The sequence below is a fragment of the Hypanus sabinus genome, chromosome 5, assembly GCF_030144855.1.
Source record: "Hypanus sabinus isolate sHypSab1 chromosome 5, sHypSab1.hap1, whole genome shotgun sequence".
NCBI classification, from domain to species: domain Eukaryota; kingdom Metazoa; phylum Chordata; class Chondrichthyes; order Myliobatiformes; family Dasyatidae; genus Hypanus; species Hypanus sabinus.
The window spans coordinates 153,312,226-153,335,623 of NC_082710.1; the positions used below are offsets into that span (position 1 = coordinate 153,312,226).

A 23,398-nucleotide genomic window follows, 5' to 3' on the forward strand; every position below is an offset into this window, starting at 1 on the left:
GAACAGCGGTGGGGGAGGGACCTTGAGGGTGGAGAGACTGCAAGTGGTGTCGGTAGCGCAGCTGTCGGCATGGTGCTGGGTGGGATGTGTGGGTCAGTGTGTGTGTGTGGTCAGTAGTAATGAAGTCCCACAAAACTGAGGATTCCGGACTGTGAGTGGTGGGAGGGGCCCGTCATATACCATAGTCACACTTTCGAGATGGCTCTGGAAGTCCAGCCCCAATAGCACAGGTGCGCACAGTTTAGGCATGACCAGTAGCGCAAAGTTCCGATATTCTGTGCCTTGCACCACCAACGTCTCTACACAACCTGCCCGGATGTCTGCGGAATGCGACCCAGAAGCCAAATTGATCCTCGGACTTACCGGCCGTGTTGCGAGTCAACAGCGTTGCACTGTGTCAGGGTGAATAAATCTCTCAGTGCTGCCCATGTCAAACAGGCATCTAGTCCTGTGCCCCTCCACCAGGATGTCCATCATGGACCTTGCAAGCTGGTGTGGGGCGCTTTGGTCGAGGGTTACAGTGGCCAGAGTTGAGCCGTCGGGGTACCCGGTAAGCATCGGAGGGTCGGGGGCAGGGCATGCTGACGCCGACAAAGATGGCCGCCCACATCCGGGGTACCCGGTAAGCATTGGAGGGTCGGGGGCGGGGCGTGCTGACACCGACAAATATGGCCGCCCACATCCGGGGTACCCGGTAAGCATCGGTGTGTCGGGGGCAGGGCATGCTGATGCCGACAAAGATGGCCGCCCACATCCGGGCATGCAAGATGGCGGCCCCCACGTCTCACACGCAGCGCTGCACTCCGCTCGCAGTTTAGACTTACAGACCTTGGCGAAATGGCCCCGCTTTCCGCAGCTGGAGCAGGTCGCTTCTCGCGCTGGGCAGCGTTGTCGGGGGTGCTTTTTGAGTCCGCAGAAATAACAAAGCACGGGCTTCTGACGGGCCGCAGCAGTGGTCAGGTTCGGGGAGCTCGTGGAATCGCGACTGGCAGCGGCGTTGGCGAATTCGCTCCCGGGAGCTGCCGGTGGCGGGGTCTGAGGTGTCCACGGAACCGGCGGGGAATCGCGCGACTGAACAGCGTCGGCGTCGTGCAGAGCAGCTTCCAGAGCGTTGGCCGTCTCGATCACCGAGTGTAAGGTCAGATCGGCTTTTTCCAGCAGCCGCTGGCGCATGTACACTGACCTCAGTCCCGTCACAAAGGCGTCTCGCACTAGCAGCTCCGCATGCTGTTCTGCCGTGAGCGTCTTGCAGTCACAAATTCGGACGAGTGTCTGTAGTGCTCGGAGAAACTCAGCGCTCGATTCGCCAGGCCGCTGTCGCCGGGTAGCTAAATGATGTCTTGCATAGACGGTGTTCACCGGCCGCAGGTACTGTCTTTTGAGGGCGTCCAGTGCCCCATCGTAGGTCGGCAGGTCCCGGATAATGGAGTAAACTTTTGGGGTGACCCTCGAGAGGAGAATTCTGTGCTTAACGGCAGGGTCAGTCGCACGAACCTCCTCCAAGTATGATTGGAAGCATGCAAGCCAGAGTTCAAAAGCAAGAGCTGCTTCAGGGTCTTGAGGGTCCAAATCCAACCTTTCTGGACATAAAACGGTTTCCATGTTTTAAAACTTCCAGTCAATAAAATTGATGCACCATCAATAACTCACTCTGAGACGTAAGGCGAGATATCGGCTTTTATTGACTGGAAGAAGGAACCAGGAGTGAGTGACTATCATACTATGTCCTGGAGACTGAGGCCGAGCATCAGGCCTCAGATAGCCTTTATACAGGGGCCTGTGGGAGGAGCCACAGGAGCAGTCAGCAGGGGGCGTGTCCAGACAGGCACACGTAGTTCACCACAAAGATAATGATTGTTCAACTGTCTGAGCCAATATAAAAATTTGTAAAAAGCCCACAGACCAATAGATTACATGCCATTCTATGATAATGAATGGGATCTACTTTTGAAGTTCAAGTTCAAGTTGAATTATCATTCAATCATACACGAATACCTATGAATACATCCAAATGAAATGTTACTCTGGGACCAAGGTGCAAAACACCGTACCGACATTTGTACACAGAACAAGACACACTTGGCATACATGGCCCATATTAGATAGAAGTAAAATGCAGCCACTCACAAAAAAAATAGACCAGGCCCCTGAGTCCATGAATGTTGCAGCTGTCTGCATTCGAACAACAACTGAGTGAACACTGGAGAGCAGCACTGACGTCGGCTTGGATGCCACACCACACTGCATTAACTTTGACACCTATCTCCTGCATGGCTGAAAGCAGGCGACTCCACTGCCTGAGGTCATGTGGCTCCCCTGCTGTGAGTCCCACCAATAAACCAGTGAATTGCATTTGCATCATTCCACAATACCAATGTCCAACAGGCCCTGCGATCACAACAAAAGTGACTAAAACATCACTTATTGTCAGACTGCAGACCACCTCCGCACACCAACTCTGATCCCTCTCTGTAACAGGCAGCAATATGGTCTACACCAAATCCAGCTCCTTTGGTTTCTCCACCAACAAGCAACTGATTGATGGGGTAGATACGGAGTATTTAAAGTGATGTCACTTTCAATGAATTATGGACCTGTATTCCCAGATCCCTTTTTTCTACCAAAGTCCTCAGTGCCCCATTGTTCACTGTGTATGACCTGCCCTGGTTGGTCCTCCAAAGTGCAACTCCTTACACTTGCCTGTGTTCAATTCCATTTGCATTTTTTCAACTATTTTTCCAACTGATTCAGATCCCTCCGCAAGCCATAATAGCCTTTCACACTGTCCACTACAACCCCTTTCTTGGTGCCATCTGCAAACTTGCTGATCCAGTTATCATTGCTGAGGAATAAGAAAGACATGACCATGTTCATGGGGCTATATTACAGACTACCCAACAGTCTGTGGGATTTAGAGGAACAAATTTGTGGAGAGATCACAAACTGTTGGAAGAAACATAAGGTTGTTACAGTAGTTCATTCTAACTTTACACATATGGACTAGGCCTCCCATGCTGTAAAAAATGGAATACTGTTTGACAAATGTGTTTAGAAAAGTTTCCTGAATCAGTACCTGGAAGTCCGAATGAGAGAGTGTGCGATACTTGAGCTGCTATTAAAGCTCAAAGTTCAAACTAAAATTTATTATCAGAGTACATACATGTCACCACATACAGCCCTGAGATTCTTTTTCCTGCGGGCATACTTAGCAAATCTATAAAACAGTAACAGTAAGTGGGATCAATGAACAATGAACTGTGCAAGTACAGATATAAATAAACACCAATAAATAACAAGCATGAAATAACAAGATAAATGAGTCCTTTAATGAGTGTAGTTATCCTCCTTTGTTCTACAGCTTGATGGGTGAAGGGGGATAGTGACTGCTCTTGTACCTGTTGGCATCAATCCTTAGGCACCTCTGCCTTCTACCTGATGGCAGCAGCAAGAAAAGAGCATGGCCTGGGTGGTGAGGATCTTTGATAATGGATGCTGCTTTCTTATGGCAACTTTCAGGTAGATGAGCTCAATGGTTGGGAGGGCTTTACCCATGATGTAGTGGACCGAATCCACTCCCTTTTGCAGGATTTTCCACTCAAAGGCATTGGTGTTCCAATACCAAACAATACCAGATGCAGCACACTTTCCACCACACATCTACAGAAGTTTGCTGAAGTTTTTGGGGACATGCCAAATCTCTGCAGACTCCTGAGGAAGTAGAGGCACTGTCATGCTAAGGAATGAGAAAGGGCAGGGAACAGAAGTTTGTGTGGGGAAATACTTTGCATCTAGTAATCGTAATTCCAATAGTTTCAAAGTAAAAATGGAAAAAGGTAGGTCTGGTCTGCGGGTTGAGATTTTAAGTTGTAGAAAGGCCAATTTTGATGGTATCAGAAAGGATCTGAATAGTTTTCTGATAAAAGTGTATTTGGCCTTCAAAACAAATTCTGTGAGGACAAAGCTTGTATGTGCCTGTCAGAAAAAGTAAAGATAACACAACATGGCAATGGAGAACATCTGGGAAGAGTTTAAAACAACAGTGACATAAGTTGCGGAAAAGACTTTGGGTTATCGGAAAAAGAGCAAGAGGCATAACCCTTGGTTCACCGATGAGCTGAGAAAGTTAACTGAAGAAAGAATAAAGGTAAAACATTGGGATAATGAATGATACAAAGCCCTACACTGCTTGATTCAAAGAAAATGCAAGGAAGCAAAAGAGAATTGGATGAATGAACAGTGCAAAGAAATTGAGCAGTATGAACGAAGTCATGATTATAGAGGTAAAGGATATGACAAAATTAAAGAGGACCATGCCATCAACTGGGTGTATTGAAGACGGTAGTGGTAATCCATGCTATGAAAAAGAAGAAATCATGGACAGATGGGTTGAGTACATCTAGGAATTATTTGAAGATAACAGGATTAAGGATTTACCAGAATTTAATGAAATGATTAATCAACCGAAAATATTGACATCAGAGATGGAAAGTGCGATTCGGAGTCTAAAAGTCAGAAAGGTTGCTGGTGAAGATAAGATTACCATGAAATTCTGAAATCACTTGGTCAGAATGGAAAAACAAACATTTTAGCGATATTAAACAACAGTTATATGACAGGAAATCTTCCGGAGGACTTTCTCAAATTGGTATTTATCACCTTACCAAAAAATCCGAGGACAATGAAATATAACGAACACAGGATGATAAGCATAATGTCTGACTGTGTCAAGCTACTGTTCAAAATAGTGTTTGGCAGAATGAAAGGTACAGTCAGCGATGAAATTGGAGAAACGCAGTTTGGATTTTGTAATGGCTCAGGAACAAAGGAAGGATTATTTGTGATGAGAAACCTCATGGAGAGATGCATTGAGGCACAAAAGACCAGCTACTTATGCTTTATTGACTGTGAAAAGGCTTTTGATAAAGTAAGACACGAGAAAGTAATAGGGGTACTGAACAAGTATGATCTGGGATGGGAGAATGTGCAGATAATAAGGAACTTGTATTGGAAACAGAAAGCGGTGGTCAGAGTAGAAAATGACCTATCACCATGGGCATGTATTAAACCAGGCGTAAGGCAAGGCTGTGTTGGCTCGCCGGATTTGTTCAACGTCTACGGAGAATGGATTTTTCGGGGATGCGACCATCAGGAGACAGGTATTCCAATTAGAGGCTGGAAGGTGGAGAACATCAGGTATGCGGGCGACACCGCATTGTTAGCTGACAGCGAATGCAAACTGCAAATTATGCTGAAGAAGGTGAATGAGAAAAGCCCTGACTACAGGACTAAAAATCAACCCTAAGAAAACAAAACCGATGGTGGTAAGCAAAATAAGCACTAAAGACTCATTCATGATGGTTTCGTTACAAGTGAATGGACAAGACATTGAACAGGTGCGAAAGTTTAAATATCTTGGCAGCTGTCTGACAGATGACGGGAGATGTGAAGTTGAGATCAGAAGGAGAATGGGTATGGCTAAGGCCCAGTTCATGAAGATAAAAGATCTACTATGCAATCAGAAAGTAGACATCCAAAGTAGGATCCACTTCCTCGAGTGTTATGTATGGTCACTGCTGATGTATGGATCAGAAACATGGACCCTGAAGAAGGATGACGTGAAACTAATAACTTTTGAAATGTGGTGCTATTGATGAATCTTGAAGATCAGCTGGGTAGAGAAAGTTTCAAATGAGAGTGTTTTGTCCAAAGTTGATAGACCACGGACATTGCTGGAGAAGATTATGAAGTTAAAAGTTGCTTATTGTGGACATGTTACGCAGAGAGATAACATCTTGTCGGGTTTGCTATATGGAAAAGTGGAGGGAAAGAAATGAAGAGGAAGGCAAAGAACAACGTGGCTGAATAACATAAAGAATTAGACCAAGCTGGACAAGACTAGGGATGTTGTGGACAAGTGTTGGGACAGAGCAGCGTGGAGCGAAATAGTCTGCCAACTGGAAATTCCAGATGCGACCTGATGATGACGAAGGTAATGGGTTTAGGGATCCTTAGTTTTCAAGAGATATTGAAGCCCTGGTACTGAAGAATGGGAGATGCGTAGCAGGTATAGGCAGGTAGGAACAAATGAGGTACTTATGGGGTATATGAAATGCAAGAGAACACTTAAGAAAGAAATTAGGAGGTTTAAAAGAAGGCATAAAATTGCCCTAGCAGACAAAGTGAAGGAAAGTCCTACGAGGTTCTACAGATATATTAAGTCCAATAGAATTGAAAGGGGAAAAAAGTGGTCCTCTGAAAGATCAGAGTGATAATCCATGTTCAAGCCAAAAGAGATAAGGGAGATTTCAGATATTTTTTTTTGCATCTTTATCTATTCAGGAGACGATCACAGAGTCTGTAAAAGTGAGGCAAAGCAGCATCAACTTCGTGGACCCTACACAGATGATAGAGGAGGATGTGTTTGCTGTTTTGAGGCAAATTAGGGTAGATAAATACTCAGGACATGACAAGGCATTCCTTCGGACCCTGCAAGTGCAGAAATTGCAGGGGTCCTAGCAGAGATTTAAATCATCCTTAGTGACAGGTGAGGTACCAGAGGACTGGAGAATTGCTAATGTTGTTCCACTATAAAAGGTCCTAAAACTAAACCAGGAAATTATAGGCTGGTGAATCTAACATCATAGTAGGAAAGTTTTTGAAAGGTATTTGGGACTGGATTTATGAGTATTTAGATAGATGGCGACTGATCAGGGATAGTCAGCATGGCTTTGAGAGTGGCAGGTGGTAACAGACTTACAGAGTTTTTCATGGAAGTTACCAGGAAAGTTGATGAAGGCAAGGCAATAGATATTGACTACATTGAATTTAGCAAGGCATTTGACATGTTCTACATGGGAGGTTGGTCAGTAAGTTTCAGTTGATTGGCATTGAAGATGAGACATTGAAGATGGCATTGAGTGGGACTAGGTGAGAGTAAGCATTCAGCACAGACTAGAAGGGCCGAGATGGCCTGTTTCCGTGCTGTAATTGTTATATAGTTATATGAGTTAGTAAATTGGATCAGACATTGGTTTTGTGGGTGAAACCAGAGAGTGATAGTGGATGGCTGAATCTTTTACTGGAGGACTCTGACTAGTGGAGTGCCTGTGACTGCTGGGTCTGTTATTGTTTGTCATTGTTAGGGTCCAGTCCGGAGCCCACCTTCAGGGTCTTGCTCCAGTCTGCGGACTCCGGACTCCGGGCCTTGCAGCCAACCCTTCTGTCACCTAGAGCCATTGGATCATCTTGGCTTAAGGAGGTACACCTGTCACCTATTAGGGGCAGGTGTTTATAAGGGGCTCGGGGACTGAGCCAAGTTGGGGGGTTGTCTTGTTCTGTCTGCTCTAAATCTGGTTCTGCCCTGCTCTGTACCCTGTTTACCTGGCCTGGTTTCTGACCTGCTCTGTATTGGTTCTGTCCAGGTTTGTCTTGTTTTCCTGCTTCTCTTGTGTGTGCTGGTCCTGCTGTTCCACTGTATTTGCCTTGCCTGTGCTGTTGTGCTATCTGCTTGCTTCTCCCTATTTACTGGTGTATCCTGGTTGTCCTGCTGCTCACCCTGGACCCAACTCCCTTCTGTTCCCTTGCCTCTGTTGGGTAAGCTAGGCTGTTGCTGTTACCCCTTGGGTGGTTCTGTCCCTTTCCTCTGTTGGGGAAGCCAGGCTGTTTACTGTTGCCTGGTGGAGGGACTTGGTCCCCTTCCTACCCCTCAGATGGGGTTGTGCCCTGCACCTGCCCAGGTGTCTGTGCCTTGCCCAGGCCTCTGTGTCTTTATCTGGGAGGTGGCCCTGCCCAGGATCCATGTGGCCTGCCCTGAGGACTCAGACCCTTTCCACCCCTTGCTCCCTATGGGTTGTGCCTGCACCTGCCCAGGTGTTCTGCTCTTTGCCTGGGCCTCTGTGCTCCTGCCTGGGAGGTGGCCCAGTCCAGGGGTTATGTGCCTGCCCCAAGGGGCTCTTCTGTCTGCCTGAACTTTGGGATCCTCCTGCCTTGCCTGAACTCTGGGATCCTGCCCTGCCTTGCTGGACCTCTAGGATCCAGCCCTGCCTGCAGTACCCCTTGCATTGCCATGGCATCCCCATCCTGTCCTACCCCTAGTACTTCAGTGCCTGCGTCCTGCATTCAGGTCCAATCCTGTCCCCATTCCTGACAGTCGTCTTTATCAATGATCTGGATGATAATGTGGTTAACTGGATTAGCAAATTTGCAGATGACACCAATGTTATGAGGAGGACTATTGGAGCTCACAACAGGATCAGGACCATCTGGAACAATGGACTGAAAATGGCGGATGGAATTTAATGCAGACAAGTGTGAGGTGTTGCACTTCGGTAGGACCAACCAGGACAGGTCTTACATGGTGAGCAGTAAGGCACTGAATGAGATAGAACAAAAGGATCTGGGAATATAGGTCCATCGTTCGTTGAAAATGTCATAAAGACACATTGGCCTTCATATGCCAAAGTGTAGTGTACAGGAGATGGGATGTTATGTTGAAATTGTATATGACATTAGTGAGGCCTAATTTGGAGTATTGTGTGCAATACCTAGAGGATGTAAATAAGGCTGAGAGAGTACAGAAGAATTACTGCAGGGACTGAAGGACCTGAGTAATAAGTACAGATTGAATAGGTTAGGGCATTAATCCCCAGAGTGTAGAAGACAGAGCAAATTTGATAGAGGTATACAAAAGTACGAGGGGTATAGATAGGGTAAATACAAGGAGCCTTTTCCACTGAGGTTGGGTGGGATTACAATGAAAAATGATGGACTAAGAGTGAAAGGTGAAGTGTTTAAGGGGAACATGAGAGGAGGCTTCTTCACGCTGAAGGTTGTGAGTGCGGAACAAGCTGCCAGCACAAGTAGTGCATGTAAGTGTGATTTCAACGTTAAAGGAAGTTTGGATAGGTACATGGATAGTAGAGGTATGGATGGCCGTGGTCCTGGTACAGGTCAATAGGACTAGGCAGTTTAAATGGTATGGGACAATCTAGATGAACTAAAGGGCCTGCTTCTGTGCTGTACTTTGCTATAACTCCATAAGTCAGAAAATATGCAAAACTCTCCGGCTATGGTAACTACAACTCCACAATGATGTAAGGAACAGCAGCAAAATATACACAAAGCTGACAAGGAAGAACAATTATTAAAAGTGGAGAGAGGGAGAGAAATTTATTCTGCTGTTCGTCGGAACAAATGTACATCCATAGAGTGATAGGGTACTACAGCACAGAAATGGACCCTTCAGGGTTCATGCTGGGACATACTACTGAACTAGAGTCATGATCTGGAACATAAGAAAATAGCAGCAGTATAGGGCACACCCTCTTAAGCCTGTCCTGTCATTCAATATGGGTGATCTGCTCCAGATCTCTGCTGGCCTTAATAAATGGGGAAGCAGGCTTATAGAGGGCTGGATTGTCCACTCCTGAAGCAATTTCTCATCTCCTTCAAAAAGAGTACAAGGAAGTGAGAAATCTTAAACTGTCTAAGTCGTCTTCTCAACAGAGAGCACAAAACACATACCAGAAATTGAGGGGGGGGGGGAGAAAAGAAATAAAGTATTACTTAGAGTCATAGTCATACAGTATGGAAGTGGATCCTATATGGATTGACCCTATCTGTGTACTTCATGCTTTTAAATAAGATCACCCAAAGTCTCATATGCTCCAGTGTGAAAGGTCCCTATCTGCTCAACCTAACTCCATAACTCAGTCTCCGAAGTCCCAGCAGCACCCTGGTAATTCTCCTCTGCACTTTTTCCAGCTTAATGGCATATTTTCTATTATGGGGAACCAAAACTGAACACAATATTCCAAGTGCGACCTCACCAGCGTCTAGTACAACTTCAAGTGTGCAATTTGCCAAAAAAATTGAACGTGATCCAGAACCATAAATTCCCCGACTTTTAAAATACTTCGATCTGCAATATTAATTGTGTTTATCTCTCCGAAGACACGGCTTAGGAATTTTAGGAGATTTTGTTTTTGGTTCTGGAAATCCCCTGGATTCAGTTTCCTCCCCTACTTCACAATTTTGAAACTGCTGCTGTAGAAACAATATTGTTATTGAGTCTCCAATATTCTTTAAATTCTGAGCGTTGAAAATTGCAAATAAAAAGACCGACACATTTGGGCTTCACATTGAAGCAATTAACAATATGTGCAGCTTCAATCACACTGTAAATTGACTTTGGGGCTGCAGATTCTGTCGCAGGTAGATTCAGTTTCACATTTGTTTTGTTGTTTATAACACTAAATGGGTTCAGATTTTTCAGGATTTCGTCAATGAAGTACTGTTCCAGGAGTTGCCGAAGTTTCAGGTGCTCCTACAGTAAGACCAGAATTGACAGCGCAGGCCAATCGAGCACTTCGTAACGAGAGGGCTATGTCCGGTTCAGGGTGTAGGAGCAAAGTCATCTGGACTGGAGCCCGAATCGGCAATTCCGGGAATCCGCCAGACTTCTCTGTAAGCGACTCGTGAAACTGGTAAAAACCGATTACGCGCGCGTTTGCGCAGTTGGACAGGAGGGCGGCGACTTGTGTCAGTAACACGCTGCGTGACTCATCGGATACCAACCCCCCAGCTCTGCAAACCCTGTGTTCCCTGTAAGAAGAAATGCAAAACAAGACATGTTTAGAGCAGTTTTTAAAATTAATATTGGGTAACCAGAGCCACTGCCAAAGGATAAACCCGAGCTGAGATTTTTTTTAGCATCATAGTTTGGTAACCCGAGCCATTGCAAAAGGATAGCTAAGTGAGTTTATAACATAAATGTCTAATCTGATGTATAATTCGAGTTTATTTTCATATGCGCAAGTACATATATACACAAGTGCAAGAAAAAGCTTATTTGTAACAGTATTACAGGTAAATAGCATCATGTAAGCAGCATTCGCAACAAAACAAATTTTACAAGTATACACAATACGACAAAAAGTCCATTTATCCTTACATTTCTGGATAATCTGAATTATATTTCGTTTCTGTATTAATCTTTCTATAATCATGTCCATTTTGCAGCAGTGGCTCTCTCTCTCTCGACTTGCATTAATATCGTTATGTTTATGATGTTTATTTTATCGTGTAAGTTACATAGAAAGCATGTTAGTTTAAGTTCATGTCAACTTATGTGCGACTGCAAAAATCCAATATTCATGCCATTTGTACATTTACAGTACATTTGTACATTTCAAGTTTATTGTCACAGGAGACTGCAAAATGGTAACTACCTAGTTAAATTCTTAGCATTATTGTGGTATGATCTGAGGCATTTTAAATGGATAAGCTGTAACTAAGCTCTGACGAGAAACGGGTATACTGAATAAGCTCATCGACCTATGAAAACATTAAAATTGGCCAGAATCCAACTGCCTCAAAATAATTATTCCAAAATCACATGATTTATGAAATTCCAGCAAAACATGCTAATGTTTTGCTTGTGATGTTTCATACTGCATCTGAAGTAGATTTGTCAATGCTGTGACACAGGAAATCGGGACTGCCCTCTTTTCCCCCTTAAGTTTTTTTAAGAGATCGCCGATCTGAACGATTCGCCCTGGTTTCCCGATCTGCAAACTCCACCGCGATCTTTTACCCGGAGACTGATGATGCGTATTTTCTAAATACTACCATTGGTTGTGCCGAGGCGAAAGGGCGGAGTGCCGCTTTCTTATTGGTACTGGGCGGCCGGTTGGTAACGCATAGTGTCTCGGTGCAAGCGCGGGTGCTCAGTTGAGGAGACGAAGAGACAAATTTCTTTCAAGTGCCTGGTGTGAGCCGTGTGTCCGAAAATGATGCTGCGTGTTCTGATCCTGTTCTCGCTTGGGTTGATGTGTGCGGCGAGTAAGTAAACTTATAAACACGGAATTTTGTACCTGCTAGCAATATTGAGGAACATACACTAAGTGTCTGGAAGAACTCAGCAGGTCAGCCAGCCTCTCTGTAAAGGAATAAACAGTCTATCTTTCGGGTCGGGATTGATGAAGGATCTCAGCCCGAAACGTTAACTTATTCCTCTACTTAGATGCTGCCTGACCTATTGACCTACTCCAGCACTGTAAGTAAATTTGTCGTTTTGGGTGTGTCGGGAGCAGGCAGGGTTGGGAAAATTCTCGGATCCTATTTGACCGCAGTGACTGAAAGAATACCCTAGGTCCCGATTCCATAAGTCTTCGTATCAAAGGCGAACTCCCCATTTACGCTAATGCCCCAAGACCTGTCTCTGGGCACTATTAATCTTCGCTCAGAGAGTACTCCACCTAACCTGTTACATCCACGTCCCCTCTCTGCTCTCTGAAAGATTTACCCATTAGTCCTATTGCCCCATGACTCTCTCGAAAGGAGACCTTCCATTACACCCAATGCCCCCACCGTCCTCTGGAAAGCAATCTTTCCCACTGGGTGTAATGCTCAATTCCACCTCTAGAGAAACACCTTTCCATATTCTATATATTTAATTATATTGTACTTATTGCTTGTGTATTCTTTTATGTTCATTTTAATTTTGTAAGTTTGTAATCCCATTATCTATGTACTAGTCTTATCATGTTGATATTAATAAAAGGATTGAAAAAGGAAAAAAAGAAACACCTTTCCATAGTACCATTCCCCTCTCCTCCTCGCTCCCCCTCCCTTTCCCCCTCTCCTCCTTTTTTGAGGGGAAGAATCCCTGTTCCGGTGTCACATGCCCTGCCATCACCTTAAAACTTCATGTTCTCTTTGGGTGAGAATACTGCCTCTGGCCATTAGCCCCATGCCTTCCACCTGTTTGGAAAGAATCCCTCCCATTATCCTGAATGTCCGGCTGATGTTTTCTTCTTGACAGCCTGTCAGTTAACCCAGTTCTCTGTGCCCCATTTCTAAGTGAGACCCACAAAACCCTGGAGTTGGAAATTGTTTCTGGGGCTAGGGGGATTCGGCGGAAAAAGCTGTAGCATAGAACTGAATGTGGATGAATAGTGTTGAGAGGGAAAGTAAATTCAAAGGGCTGAATAGTCTCTTGTTTCTTCTATCAGATGCAGTGGGCTTCCGCACTGTCTCTGTAAGTTCCCCAAATTACCCATCAACCTTAGTGCCCTATTTCTGGCACTGCACTTCCCAATCCCTCTGCTGTCCATGTCACTTATTTCTGAAAGAGACAGCCATTAATCCAGAAACCCATGTCTTTAACTCTCAGAATACATGCCCCATTAGCACACTGCGGCTCTGGAAAGACACACCATTACTACCCTCTGCCCCCCTCTGAATGTGTTCCCATTAATGTCCTATGCCCCCTTCATCTTGAAAAGCCCTTACCCAATCATATTAGACTCTATGCCCATGCGCATTGCATTTGAAAGAGGTGTCGTCCAAAGCAACATGTCCTCCCTCTGAAAGGCCCCATTAACCTTAATGTTCCATGTCCTTCCCCTCACAGAGCGAGCTTCCAATTAATCTAATGTCTGATGGAACTCCTCTCTCCCTGTTGGCTCTGTTGCCCTTGGGAAGAGGATGAATTTTTGAACTGTAGAGGACTGGGTATGTTTGGGAACCAGTAAGGGAAATCATTTTGTAATCAGTACTGTGCAACAAGAAAGGGTTAATTAAATGCTGGTAAAGGACAAACCTTAACTGCAATACTACATACAATTAGAAAGTGGTATGATTCAAACTGAAACCAGGGTTTCTATATGTAAATAAAATCAAATGTAAAATTATGAGGGGCAGGTTGGTCAGAATTAATAGGGAAACTCAGTTAGAGGATATGACTTCAAATGAGCCATGGCTTGTATTTAAAACAAAAGTACATCACTTGTAAAATACAAACACAAGGAAATCTGCAGATGCTGGAAATTCAAGCAACACACACAAAATGCTGGTGGAACTCAGCAGGCCAGGCAGCTTCTATAGGAAGTAGTACAGTCGACATTTTGGGCCGAGACCCTTCATCAGGACTAACTTGTAAAACATTTCTTTAAGGCAGATAGAACCAACCAGAGAAGTGGACCAATCATTGATTATGGGATAAACAGCATAATTATTAGTAATTTATGTAAATATTTGATGTCTTTGCATTGTAGTGCAAATTTCACAATACACAGTATAAGTCAGTGATTATAAACCTGATTCTGAAAGTTCAAAGTACATTTATCATCAAAGTATGTATACTATATACAAGCTTGAGATTCATCTCTGTGTTGGCAAACTTGAAGATTGAGAATCTTTTAGAATTCAAAAAAAGTTTATCTAGAAATTGGTAAAGAAAGGCACAGAGGGTAACGTCCTGTAAAAGCTTATATAGTTGTGTAAAAAAGAAAACTAGCTTGGGCATGTGTGGAGCACAGTGAGAGCTGGGAGAATTTGTAGCAAAAATTGAGCTGCTGAAGGAACTTAACGGATCAGGCAGATTCTGTGGGGGGAAATAGGCAGCTGGTGTTTTGGTGGAAGACTCTTCATCCGGACTAGGAGCAGAGGGGAGATAGTATGAAAAAGTGGGGTGAGAGCTAACAAGAGATAGGTGGATCCCTCTGACGAAGGTTTGACTGGGAGTTGAAGTTAGTTGGGAGGGGGAAAGTGTAGGTAAACTGGGAGGTGGAGGTGACAAAGGGCAGTCAGTATATGGTGGAATCTGTTAGCAAAGGAAGATGCAACATAGAATCAAATAAGGGAGATAAGGAGGTCAGTTGCAAGAAAGTAAAAGAAAGAAATATGAGTAAAAGGGATAGTACTAAAAAATAGATCCTGAAAGTAGATAAGTTCCAAAGATCCCATGGTCTACATACCAGACCTCTGAAGGGATGGTGATGGAGAAAATGGATAGTCTGGTTATCATCTTCCGAATATCTGTAGATGCTGAAATGGACCTTGCAGACTGGAGTATAGCAAGTGTGACCCCACTATTTGGCTAACACATAGGGAATAATAGAAATAAATGGAACTTCTGGTGTCTTTCATAAAGAAAGATGTGCTTGCTATGGAGGGACATATTGAGGTATAATAACAATTCACTACACTGGTTACTGTGGTGGCAAGGTCTGTAATTTGAGATGTAATTGTGTGCTCAAAGCTTTATAAGTATGAAACATGCTTAAAAGGCTTGAGAGTTTATGTCAGGAGGATGTTTATACTAGCTAAAGAGTCTAGACCTAGAGTCACGTTCTCCAAACTAATGTGTAGTTACATGAGTGCATGAGAATTACCTTCACACGGATGGTGTGCCTTTGAAAATCTCTGCCCGAGAGCTATAGAGGCTTAGTCATTGGTTACATTCAAAACAGGTTGCTAGATTCTGGTGAACTGAGGGAATGGTGAGATATGGGGTTAGTCTAAGAAGATGGTGTTGAGATAGAAGACCAAATACAATGTCATTGAATGGAAGAACAGACTGGAGGGGCTGAATGGTGTGCATCACATTTAGTTCCTCTCTATTAACTTCAAAGCCACTTTTCACTCTTACTAAAAGCTCTGCAGTCTCTGTATTGTCTTTTTCTCTTTTTGAAGGCTCTCAAGTAGTTCCAGTGTCCCACCGCCCTTTCTCTGAAAGAGTTCCCTCATAGGTTAAGTCCTTATCAAGGTTCCAGTTAACTGAACCTTGGACTGTATCAGGCAGCAGTGTATCACAATCACTCTCCACTGTTTGGCTGTGGGTGTTTGTGCAATACTCAGCAAACATTTTTGATGCATTTCCGCACTTAAGTGTCATGAAGAAACCATCCCTAAAACAGATTCCTTTTGCAAACTGACTTTAACTGTGTGTGTATGTGTATGTGTCTCTATATACACACACGCACGCACGCACACACATACACACACACACACACACACACACACACACACACACACACACACACACACACACACACACACACAGTGTATGTACATTATTGTGTCTTTAATGCAGTGTGAACAGATTCCAGTGCCATGATCTGACACTGATAAACAAGGGGTTCATATAATATCTGTATTTCCCTATTTCCTTCTAACATATCAGTTGGCTATTCTGCCTGTCAAGTCTGTCCTAGCTCATAGAGCAATCCCATTCCTCTACTGATTTTTATGGTAATCAATTTTGGATGCCCATCAGTTCCACCACACATTTGCACGGTAGGGGCAGATTACAGTGTGTAATCTTGTGTGCCTTTGTGATGCTCATTCATCACAACTTCAAACGTGGCTGCCTTGTTTAGATCTCAGTTTAAGATTTTAAATTCATCTTTCTTTCCATAGCGACTCCTTTTTTTGTATCTCCTGATCTGCTGTTTTTACAAGACTTTACAATATTTTTTGATTTTTGTGTGGCTCTTCCATGGCTGACAGACCCTGACTAATATACAAACAACTCCATTAAGTGGGAGAGTGAGGATCTTGGCACAGTGAATAAATATTCTGATAAAACTCTGAATATTACTCATGTTGGACCATTAGACTTTCTGGACTTTTGAATATTCTTTTAATTAATACCTCAATGTACATTTAATTTACTTTTTTAGAAAAGAGATTACATAGTATCATACTAGGTTTCCCAGTTAAGCTTAAAGAGAGTGCAGGAACTCGGGCTGCAATAGTTGGGGGAGAAAAAGATCACAGGAACTGGGTGCCGGAGAGTGGAAAGTGAAATGTGTTACTAAGCGAACCAGATTTTGAAATGTTTGATTTTCTAAATAGCAAATTATTTACGCTTTACTGTAGTTGTAAGGTTTTGATTTGTTGATTCTTGGAATTGAGTATGTGTGTGGGGTAAGGGTGGTTGTTCTATAAATCAGATTTTTGTTACCCTCCGCCCCCACCACCATCTTGAGAAGACAGTCATGAGCAACATTAAACTACCACTTTCTGTTTAGCAAGTGCACCTGCAGTATGTAAGGTGTCTGAGGATAGTAAGTCAGGTGAGTGTATGATAAAGTAATCTCTCATCACCCAGTGTTCTGGCCTAAATAGTTCCCTTTCAGTGATTTAAATCAAAACCAGAAAACATTAGGAACAGTTAGTGGGTCAGGTGGCATCTGTAAAGTGAGAAACAGGGTTAAGTTTCAGGTGGATAAGTTGAATTGGGGAAAATTCGTTAACAGTGGGGCAGATGGAAGACCACCACCCCAATCACTGTATAAGGATCCATTGTAACTGGGTGCCACAGGTTGGAGTAGACTGGCAGACGATAGAAGGATGTTGATTTGACAGGAAGAGGTGAAAATGGAGAAGGTGTTGAGAAAAGAAATAAAGACAAACTCTTCATTGTGAAATGTGCAATACCAAACGGAACATCTACTGGAAATCCAAAATAAGAGAATCTATTTGGAGAGCCCAAAGAGAAGAATACTGTCAAGGAACGAAAAGTGAAAAAATGCAGATACTGGAAATCTGAAATATAAACAGAAACTGTCAGAAACATCCAGATCAGGCCTCATTACAAAGGGAAGGAAACATATTGGTCCACATCAACATCATGAGGAGTCATAGACCTGAAACACCAACCATACCTCCTTCCTCACAGATACAGCCCAATCTACCAAGCAGTCCCTGCTTCCATTGAAATTGACCATGTCTAATACAACTGGAAAAGCTGGCTGTCTGAGATTGTTGAATTTGACATTGAATAACCTATTCAGATGAAATCTGATATGAGTCAGAGTGAGAATGCTGTGGAGATTTACAGAATGCAGGAAGTTGCAGGTTATTGTTGTGAACTGAACAGAGGGGTTCTGCAAAATGGCCACTCAATCTGCAGTGGTTGTTGTTGAGGAAACCATTTTGTTCAAGTTCCAAAGTAAATTTATTATCAAAGTACATACATGTCACAATATACAACCCTGAGATTTGTTTTCTTGTAGGCATATTCAGTAGATACAAGAACCATAATAGAATCGGTGTAATAGAATCTACCCGACCAATGTGTAAAAAACAAACTCTGCAAATTGGAAGGATAAAAAATAAGCAATAAACATCAAGAAAGTGAGATGAAGTGCCCTTGAAAGTGAGTGCATAGGTTGTGGGAACAGTTCAGTGATGGGATGAGTGAAGTTATCCCCACTGGTTCAAAAGCCTAGAGGTTGAGGGGTAATAACTGATACGGAACCTGCTGGTGTGAGTCCTGAGGCCCCTGTACCTACTTCCTGGTGGCAGCAGCAAGAAGAGAGCATGACCTGCGTGGCATGGTTCCCTGATGATGGACGCTACTTTACTGCTACAGCACTCCATGTAGATGTGCTCAGTGGAGGAGAGGTCTTTATCCATGATTGACTGATCAATTTAGCATGGTCCATACCATGTTAAAGGGTGCAGGTAGACATCAGCTTCACTTGGAAGGAGACTTTGGTACACAAGTTGGTGAGAAGGAAAGGGGTGAGAGGGTGAGTGCTGCATTTCATGTAGTTCGTGGTTCATGGTGGAACGATGTAGTGTGAAGGGCAGTTGGAAGAGTTTGGGCCATGGGATTCATCGAGGAGACAGGAATCCGCACGAGGGGATGAAATACGTGTGGTGGTAGATGATGTATTAAATTTGGACACTGGTCAGTTAGATGTTGGAGGGGTTGGGGGATGTTTTAATTTCTCTGACTAGGGTGTGAAGAGGTTGGAAGCATAATGACTGCATAATGATTACCAGTGATATCTGTTAACAAGGAAGGACAACAGTGACAGGGGTAAAGCATTACCAATAGATTCCTGACTTGTCATACATCAGCCAAACTAAGAAATATATTGGCTAGCTTTCATTATGAGTCTAAATCCTGAAATGTCTGCTCCAGCAGCACTGTGGGAGTGCCTTTTAAAAAAAAAAGACTAAAATGATTCTAAAAGAATATCATTTTATCTGGGGGAAAAAGTGGGTGTTGCCAGTGATACCTGTTCTTCTTCTTCATCATCATCATCATCATCATCATCATCGTCAGGTGCTGTGGCCAGTTTGAGCTTTGGACTGCCGTGGCCCACATGCTCCTGTTTCGGGTCATGTGGATCAGTTTGTTGGTATTCATTTCCAGTTCTCTGGCTGCTGTCTCCATCATCGTTTGTCTTTGTCTTCTTTCTTTCATCCCTTCAATCTTTCCCATAATTACCGTGCATTCTAACTCCTCTTCCCTAATCACGTCTCCAATATTGGACACGTGATTAGGGAAGAGGAGTTAGAATGCACGGTGATTATGGGAAATGTTTTTCATACATAAATGAGATATAGGGGAAGCACCCAGATGGACTGCCTCATGAGCAGGAACACAGGACAGGTAGAATCATTTTCCTAGGGGAATTGTCAAGTACCAGAGGGCACAGGTTCAAGGTGAGGTGGGGGAAGTTTAACGGAGACATTCAATGCAAGTTTTCTTAAAGCAGAGAGTGGTGCGTGCCTGGAACTCAATGCTGGAATAGGTTCAGCAATGTTTAAAAGAAATTTAGTCAGACCCATGAACAGGCAGAGAATGGAGGTGTACAGAGCATATGCAGACAGATGCATTAGTTAGACTGGCATAATAGTTGGCCAGACATAGCTGAAAAGCCTGTTCTGTGCTACACTAGTCTATGTTCTAGGGGCAAGCTTGTGATGGGATTCTCAGTGTAGGAGACTCATAATGATACCTGAATTTGAAATGACTTTTATTACATGCACTCACTGTGACTCTCCTGTGTATCTGCAGATGTAAGTCCACCGCAGGTCAACGTCTACACCTACAAACCCGTCTCGAAAGGTGAAAGCAATGTTCTTCTTTGTCATGCTAGAGAATTCAGCCCACCCAACATCAAGCTGGATTTGCTGCAGGATGGTGTTGAGATACCAAACACTGAGCAATTTGACCTCAGCTTTGACCCAAACTGGAAATTCAAGTTGACCAAATATGTTAAGTTCACCCCCAGGGATGGAGTGGTTTATACCTGCAGGGTGGTGCACAATGGAGTTACCAAAGTTGTTAAACTGGGTGAGTAAATCATGCAATCCTCATCAATCATATACAATGGATCCCCGTTACTTGGGAGACTTTGGGGCCAGTACGTTCTGGCCCAATTAAGCTGTTGCCCCAATTAGCTGAAGTTTCATGGAAATAGTTAATAAGATACTTAAAAAAGCCAAATTACCATTTAACTGAGTAACAAATTATGTATTTAAATGAAATACAGAACAAATTAGACCACTTCCAAAACTACTATAAAACTCTGTATTAGTTCCTAATAGTTATTGTGAATCTAGTGTATGGTACATATTGTTTTGATTGACTGTACATGAACAAAATCAGTGCAGACTGTTGGTATAGATAATGGATGCCTTCAGGCAATGCTTTCGAGGATGGCATCCTCCAAATCTTCATTGTCATTGTAACATTCAAGATGATTGTCAATACCTTCAAATTCTTAGTTGTTTCGAACTTGTTAAAGTAGTGAAACCGATTGATTTTCACTCCCAGTGATTTCTGGTGTTTTCAAGCCTGAATGCTTGAAACTGCAGTGAGCAAAACGGTTCTGAATTGTCTTACTGCTTATTACTCACCAGCTATCAGTGACAAAAATCACTGCATTTTGAACACAAACTCATGCAACTGATGATATTTAAAAACTACCGTATGGTGTCTAAAGGCCACATGACATGCATGTCACTGATGTTAGTTAGAAACTGTTCTGTAACAGTTTCCTGTCCCAATTAAGTGACAGGGGACTACCAGCAATTTTCTTGATCTGATTTTGTTCTAAGAGTTGTCCCAAATAAGCTGCAGTCCCGAATAACTGATGGCCCCAATTAATTGGAATCCGTTATAAGTCTCTAATTATCTGACACACTCAGGACTTTGGTGGTGCTGGACTGCCAGATTTTCTTGACAATTGAAAATTGGCGTATTCACAAAGCAGTTTAAGTTCACTTTTTTTTTGTATGTTACATGGTATTGCAATATGTTTTCAGTGAACATAGTAAGTGCAACAGGAACATGAGGCCCAGGGCACCAGTGAATTCTAAAGGATCCCAAGGAACTGGGATACTAGTAAGTTTTAAGGGAGTGCAAGTAGCATCATTGATGAGATCGATAATAAACCTACTGCCTAATCTAATGAAAATAGCAGATTATTGCAGCTGAACTGTATGTATGTATACATTCTTTATTCCAATCTGCACAATTAAGCTCTAATCAAGTTCTTCTCCACCTAATATCAAACGTTAATTAGATTCTACTCTGGAAACTTCCAAGGTATCGTTTAATCTTTATATAATCACCTGAATTCCTGCTTAAACTTCATTTCCAGGTACCATGTAATTACAAACCTTTGTACGTGTCTGGCGTAAAGTTCAGTCATGTAAAGTACCTATAATTAACATAAACTGACCATTTTTCTCCCCTAAAATAAAGCAAATTCAAATGAGATGTTAACAAGGCAATGCAGAGGGTGGCCAAGATGCCCTGAGGAAACATTTTTTTTAATGAAGCTACAAAAATTTTTATGATGGGAAGTGGATTTAAGGCCCCGTCCACAATCCAAACCTGTGATTCAGCTTGACTGTATGAAATGTCAGTGTAGTTTCTGTGGTCATGTGTCTGAAATGAGCCTCAAACCTTAACCTGTGACTTGGCTGAGTGTCTTATAAAGGAGCTATGTTAGACCCTGAAATCAGGCTGTAGGATTCTGTATCAGTGCAAAAATTTTCTCGATACAAGCCCTGAGCGTGTTTTTCAAAACCTCTCTGACTTAGCTAATTGTCAGCAATCAGCAAATAGAGCACTTCAACACAGGAGCCGGCTCTTCGTCTCACCATGTCCATGCCAACAATCTCAGGAATCTTAACTAATTTCACCTCAAAGTTCAAAGTAAATTCATTATTAAAGTACAGGTATGTCACTATATACAACCCTCAGATTCATTTTCTTGCAGACCTACTCAATAAATTCAATAGCCATGATCAATGAAAGACCACACAAGCAGAGAGGACAAGCAGTATATTTGACATTTCCAGACAGGGAAGAGGATTCTATCTGCCTAGTAGATGCCTCTCATAGTTTTATATACCAAAAATTGTACTTTGAAGTGTACTGTGTGAATAATTTAAGACATAACTTGATGATGGTGAGAGGAAGAGGTGACTTTAGATCCATTGTTCCCAGATCATCCTTCCACTGTGGACATACTCAAGTTGTGGACTCACGTAAGATTTGGTTGATTGTGGCTCCATTAGCAGTGGATCTTGCAGTTGACATGATGGTGTATGGAAACTTCAACAGACTTTGGTCACTTGTCCACTAATATCTATGTGTGGGTCTCATCTCTTCTGTTCACTAATCATGTTTTTTTTTTATCCCCCTGCTTTCACTTACAGACTCCTAGGCTGTTGCACCACAGGTAAGCAAACTCTGACACTTTTTGTTTTTACTGATGATAGTATTCTGGCCTAATGTTCAACTTCCTCACTCTCTTTTGTTTTGCAGCCATGAACACCAGCCCGACAAGAGTGAATTGACAATACCAAAATTCCATCTTTTCAACATGATTGCATGTTTTGATCGGGTTGCTGAAGCTCAAAGGATAATCCCATAATCTCATTTTTGAAAATATATGCCAAATGATTTGCTTTGGAAGCATATATCCTTGGAATTAAAATTTGCTCTTTTTGTTTCTGACTACTGCTCACTGAAATTAATAAGGTTATTTCAATAGTTAATTTGAAATTAAATTTCCTTTCCATTTGCTGCAGAGAACTGGCCTGTAAGTCATGGCTTATAGAAGCACCTAGAAATATTCTTCATCCTCCTCCCCCCCCCCCCCAACCTCCTTCAGTAGTACTTGACGCATTGATCCCCATCCTATAGACTGTTGTACTCATTTGCGCACAGCAACTCTAACCTGTGCCAGCCCACCCCAACCTTTTCAGCTTGGAATCCAGGTATGATGCTGCTTTTGGAACACCTTTGGCCAACCCTAGTTGTGCATCTTTCTTACCGTTCCCATTCCACCTTGGTGACTTGCAGGACTGAATTCCATTTCTAGCTGTTGGGTTTTGTTACTGATTTAAGCAAGGGGAATGCAGAAATGTCACAAATTGCTTTTTTTTAAATCATTGCATAAAATGCTCAGATTTGTGGGGGGGGGGATTTTTAAATCATTGCATAAAATGCTAGGGTTTGTGGGGGGGGGATTTTTTCAAATCATTACATTAGATTTGTGGAGGGAATTTATTGTTAAGGATTCAATGTGTAACAATGAATAAAATACATTTTACCTTATCTCCTTGTTTTCTCATTTGTGACTCTTAGAACAATGAACCAATCAATGTCAGTGTTGGTATCAACAATACAAAAATACAGCAACTTCCACTTACATAGTGTTTTCAATTTCTGAAGCAGTTACAAACGAGGAAATCTGCAGATGTTGGAAGTCCAAGCAACACACACTAAATGCTGGAGGAGCTCAGCAGGTCAAACAGCATCTATGGAAAAGGGTATAGTTGATGTTTTGGG

General features: G+C 42.8%; 1 protein-coding gene across 1 annotated transcript; it reads left to right on the plus strand.

Annotated features, from left to right (window-relative positions):
- Positions 1-11,680: 11,680 nt before the first annotated feature.
- LOC132394467 (beta-2-microglobulin-like) lies at positions 11,681-23,164 on the plus strand. The gene is made up of 4 exons (XM_059970662.1): positions 11,681-11,841; positions 19,604-19,882; positions 22,261-22,283; positions 22,370-23,164. Exons 1-3 carry the CDS (start codon positions 11,790-11,792, stop codon positions 22,266-22,268), a joined length of 339 nt encoding a protein of 112 aa, XP_059826645.1. The 5' UTR covers positions 11,681-11,789; the 3' UTR covers positions 22,269-22,283; positions 22,370-23,164.
- The last annotated feature ends 234 nt before the right edge of the window (positions 23,165-23,398 follow it).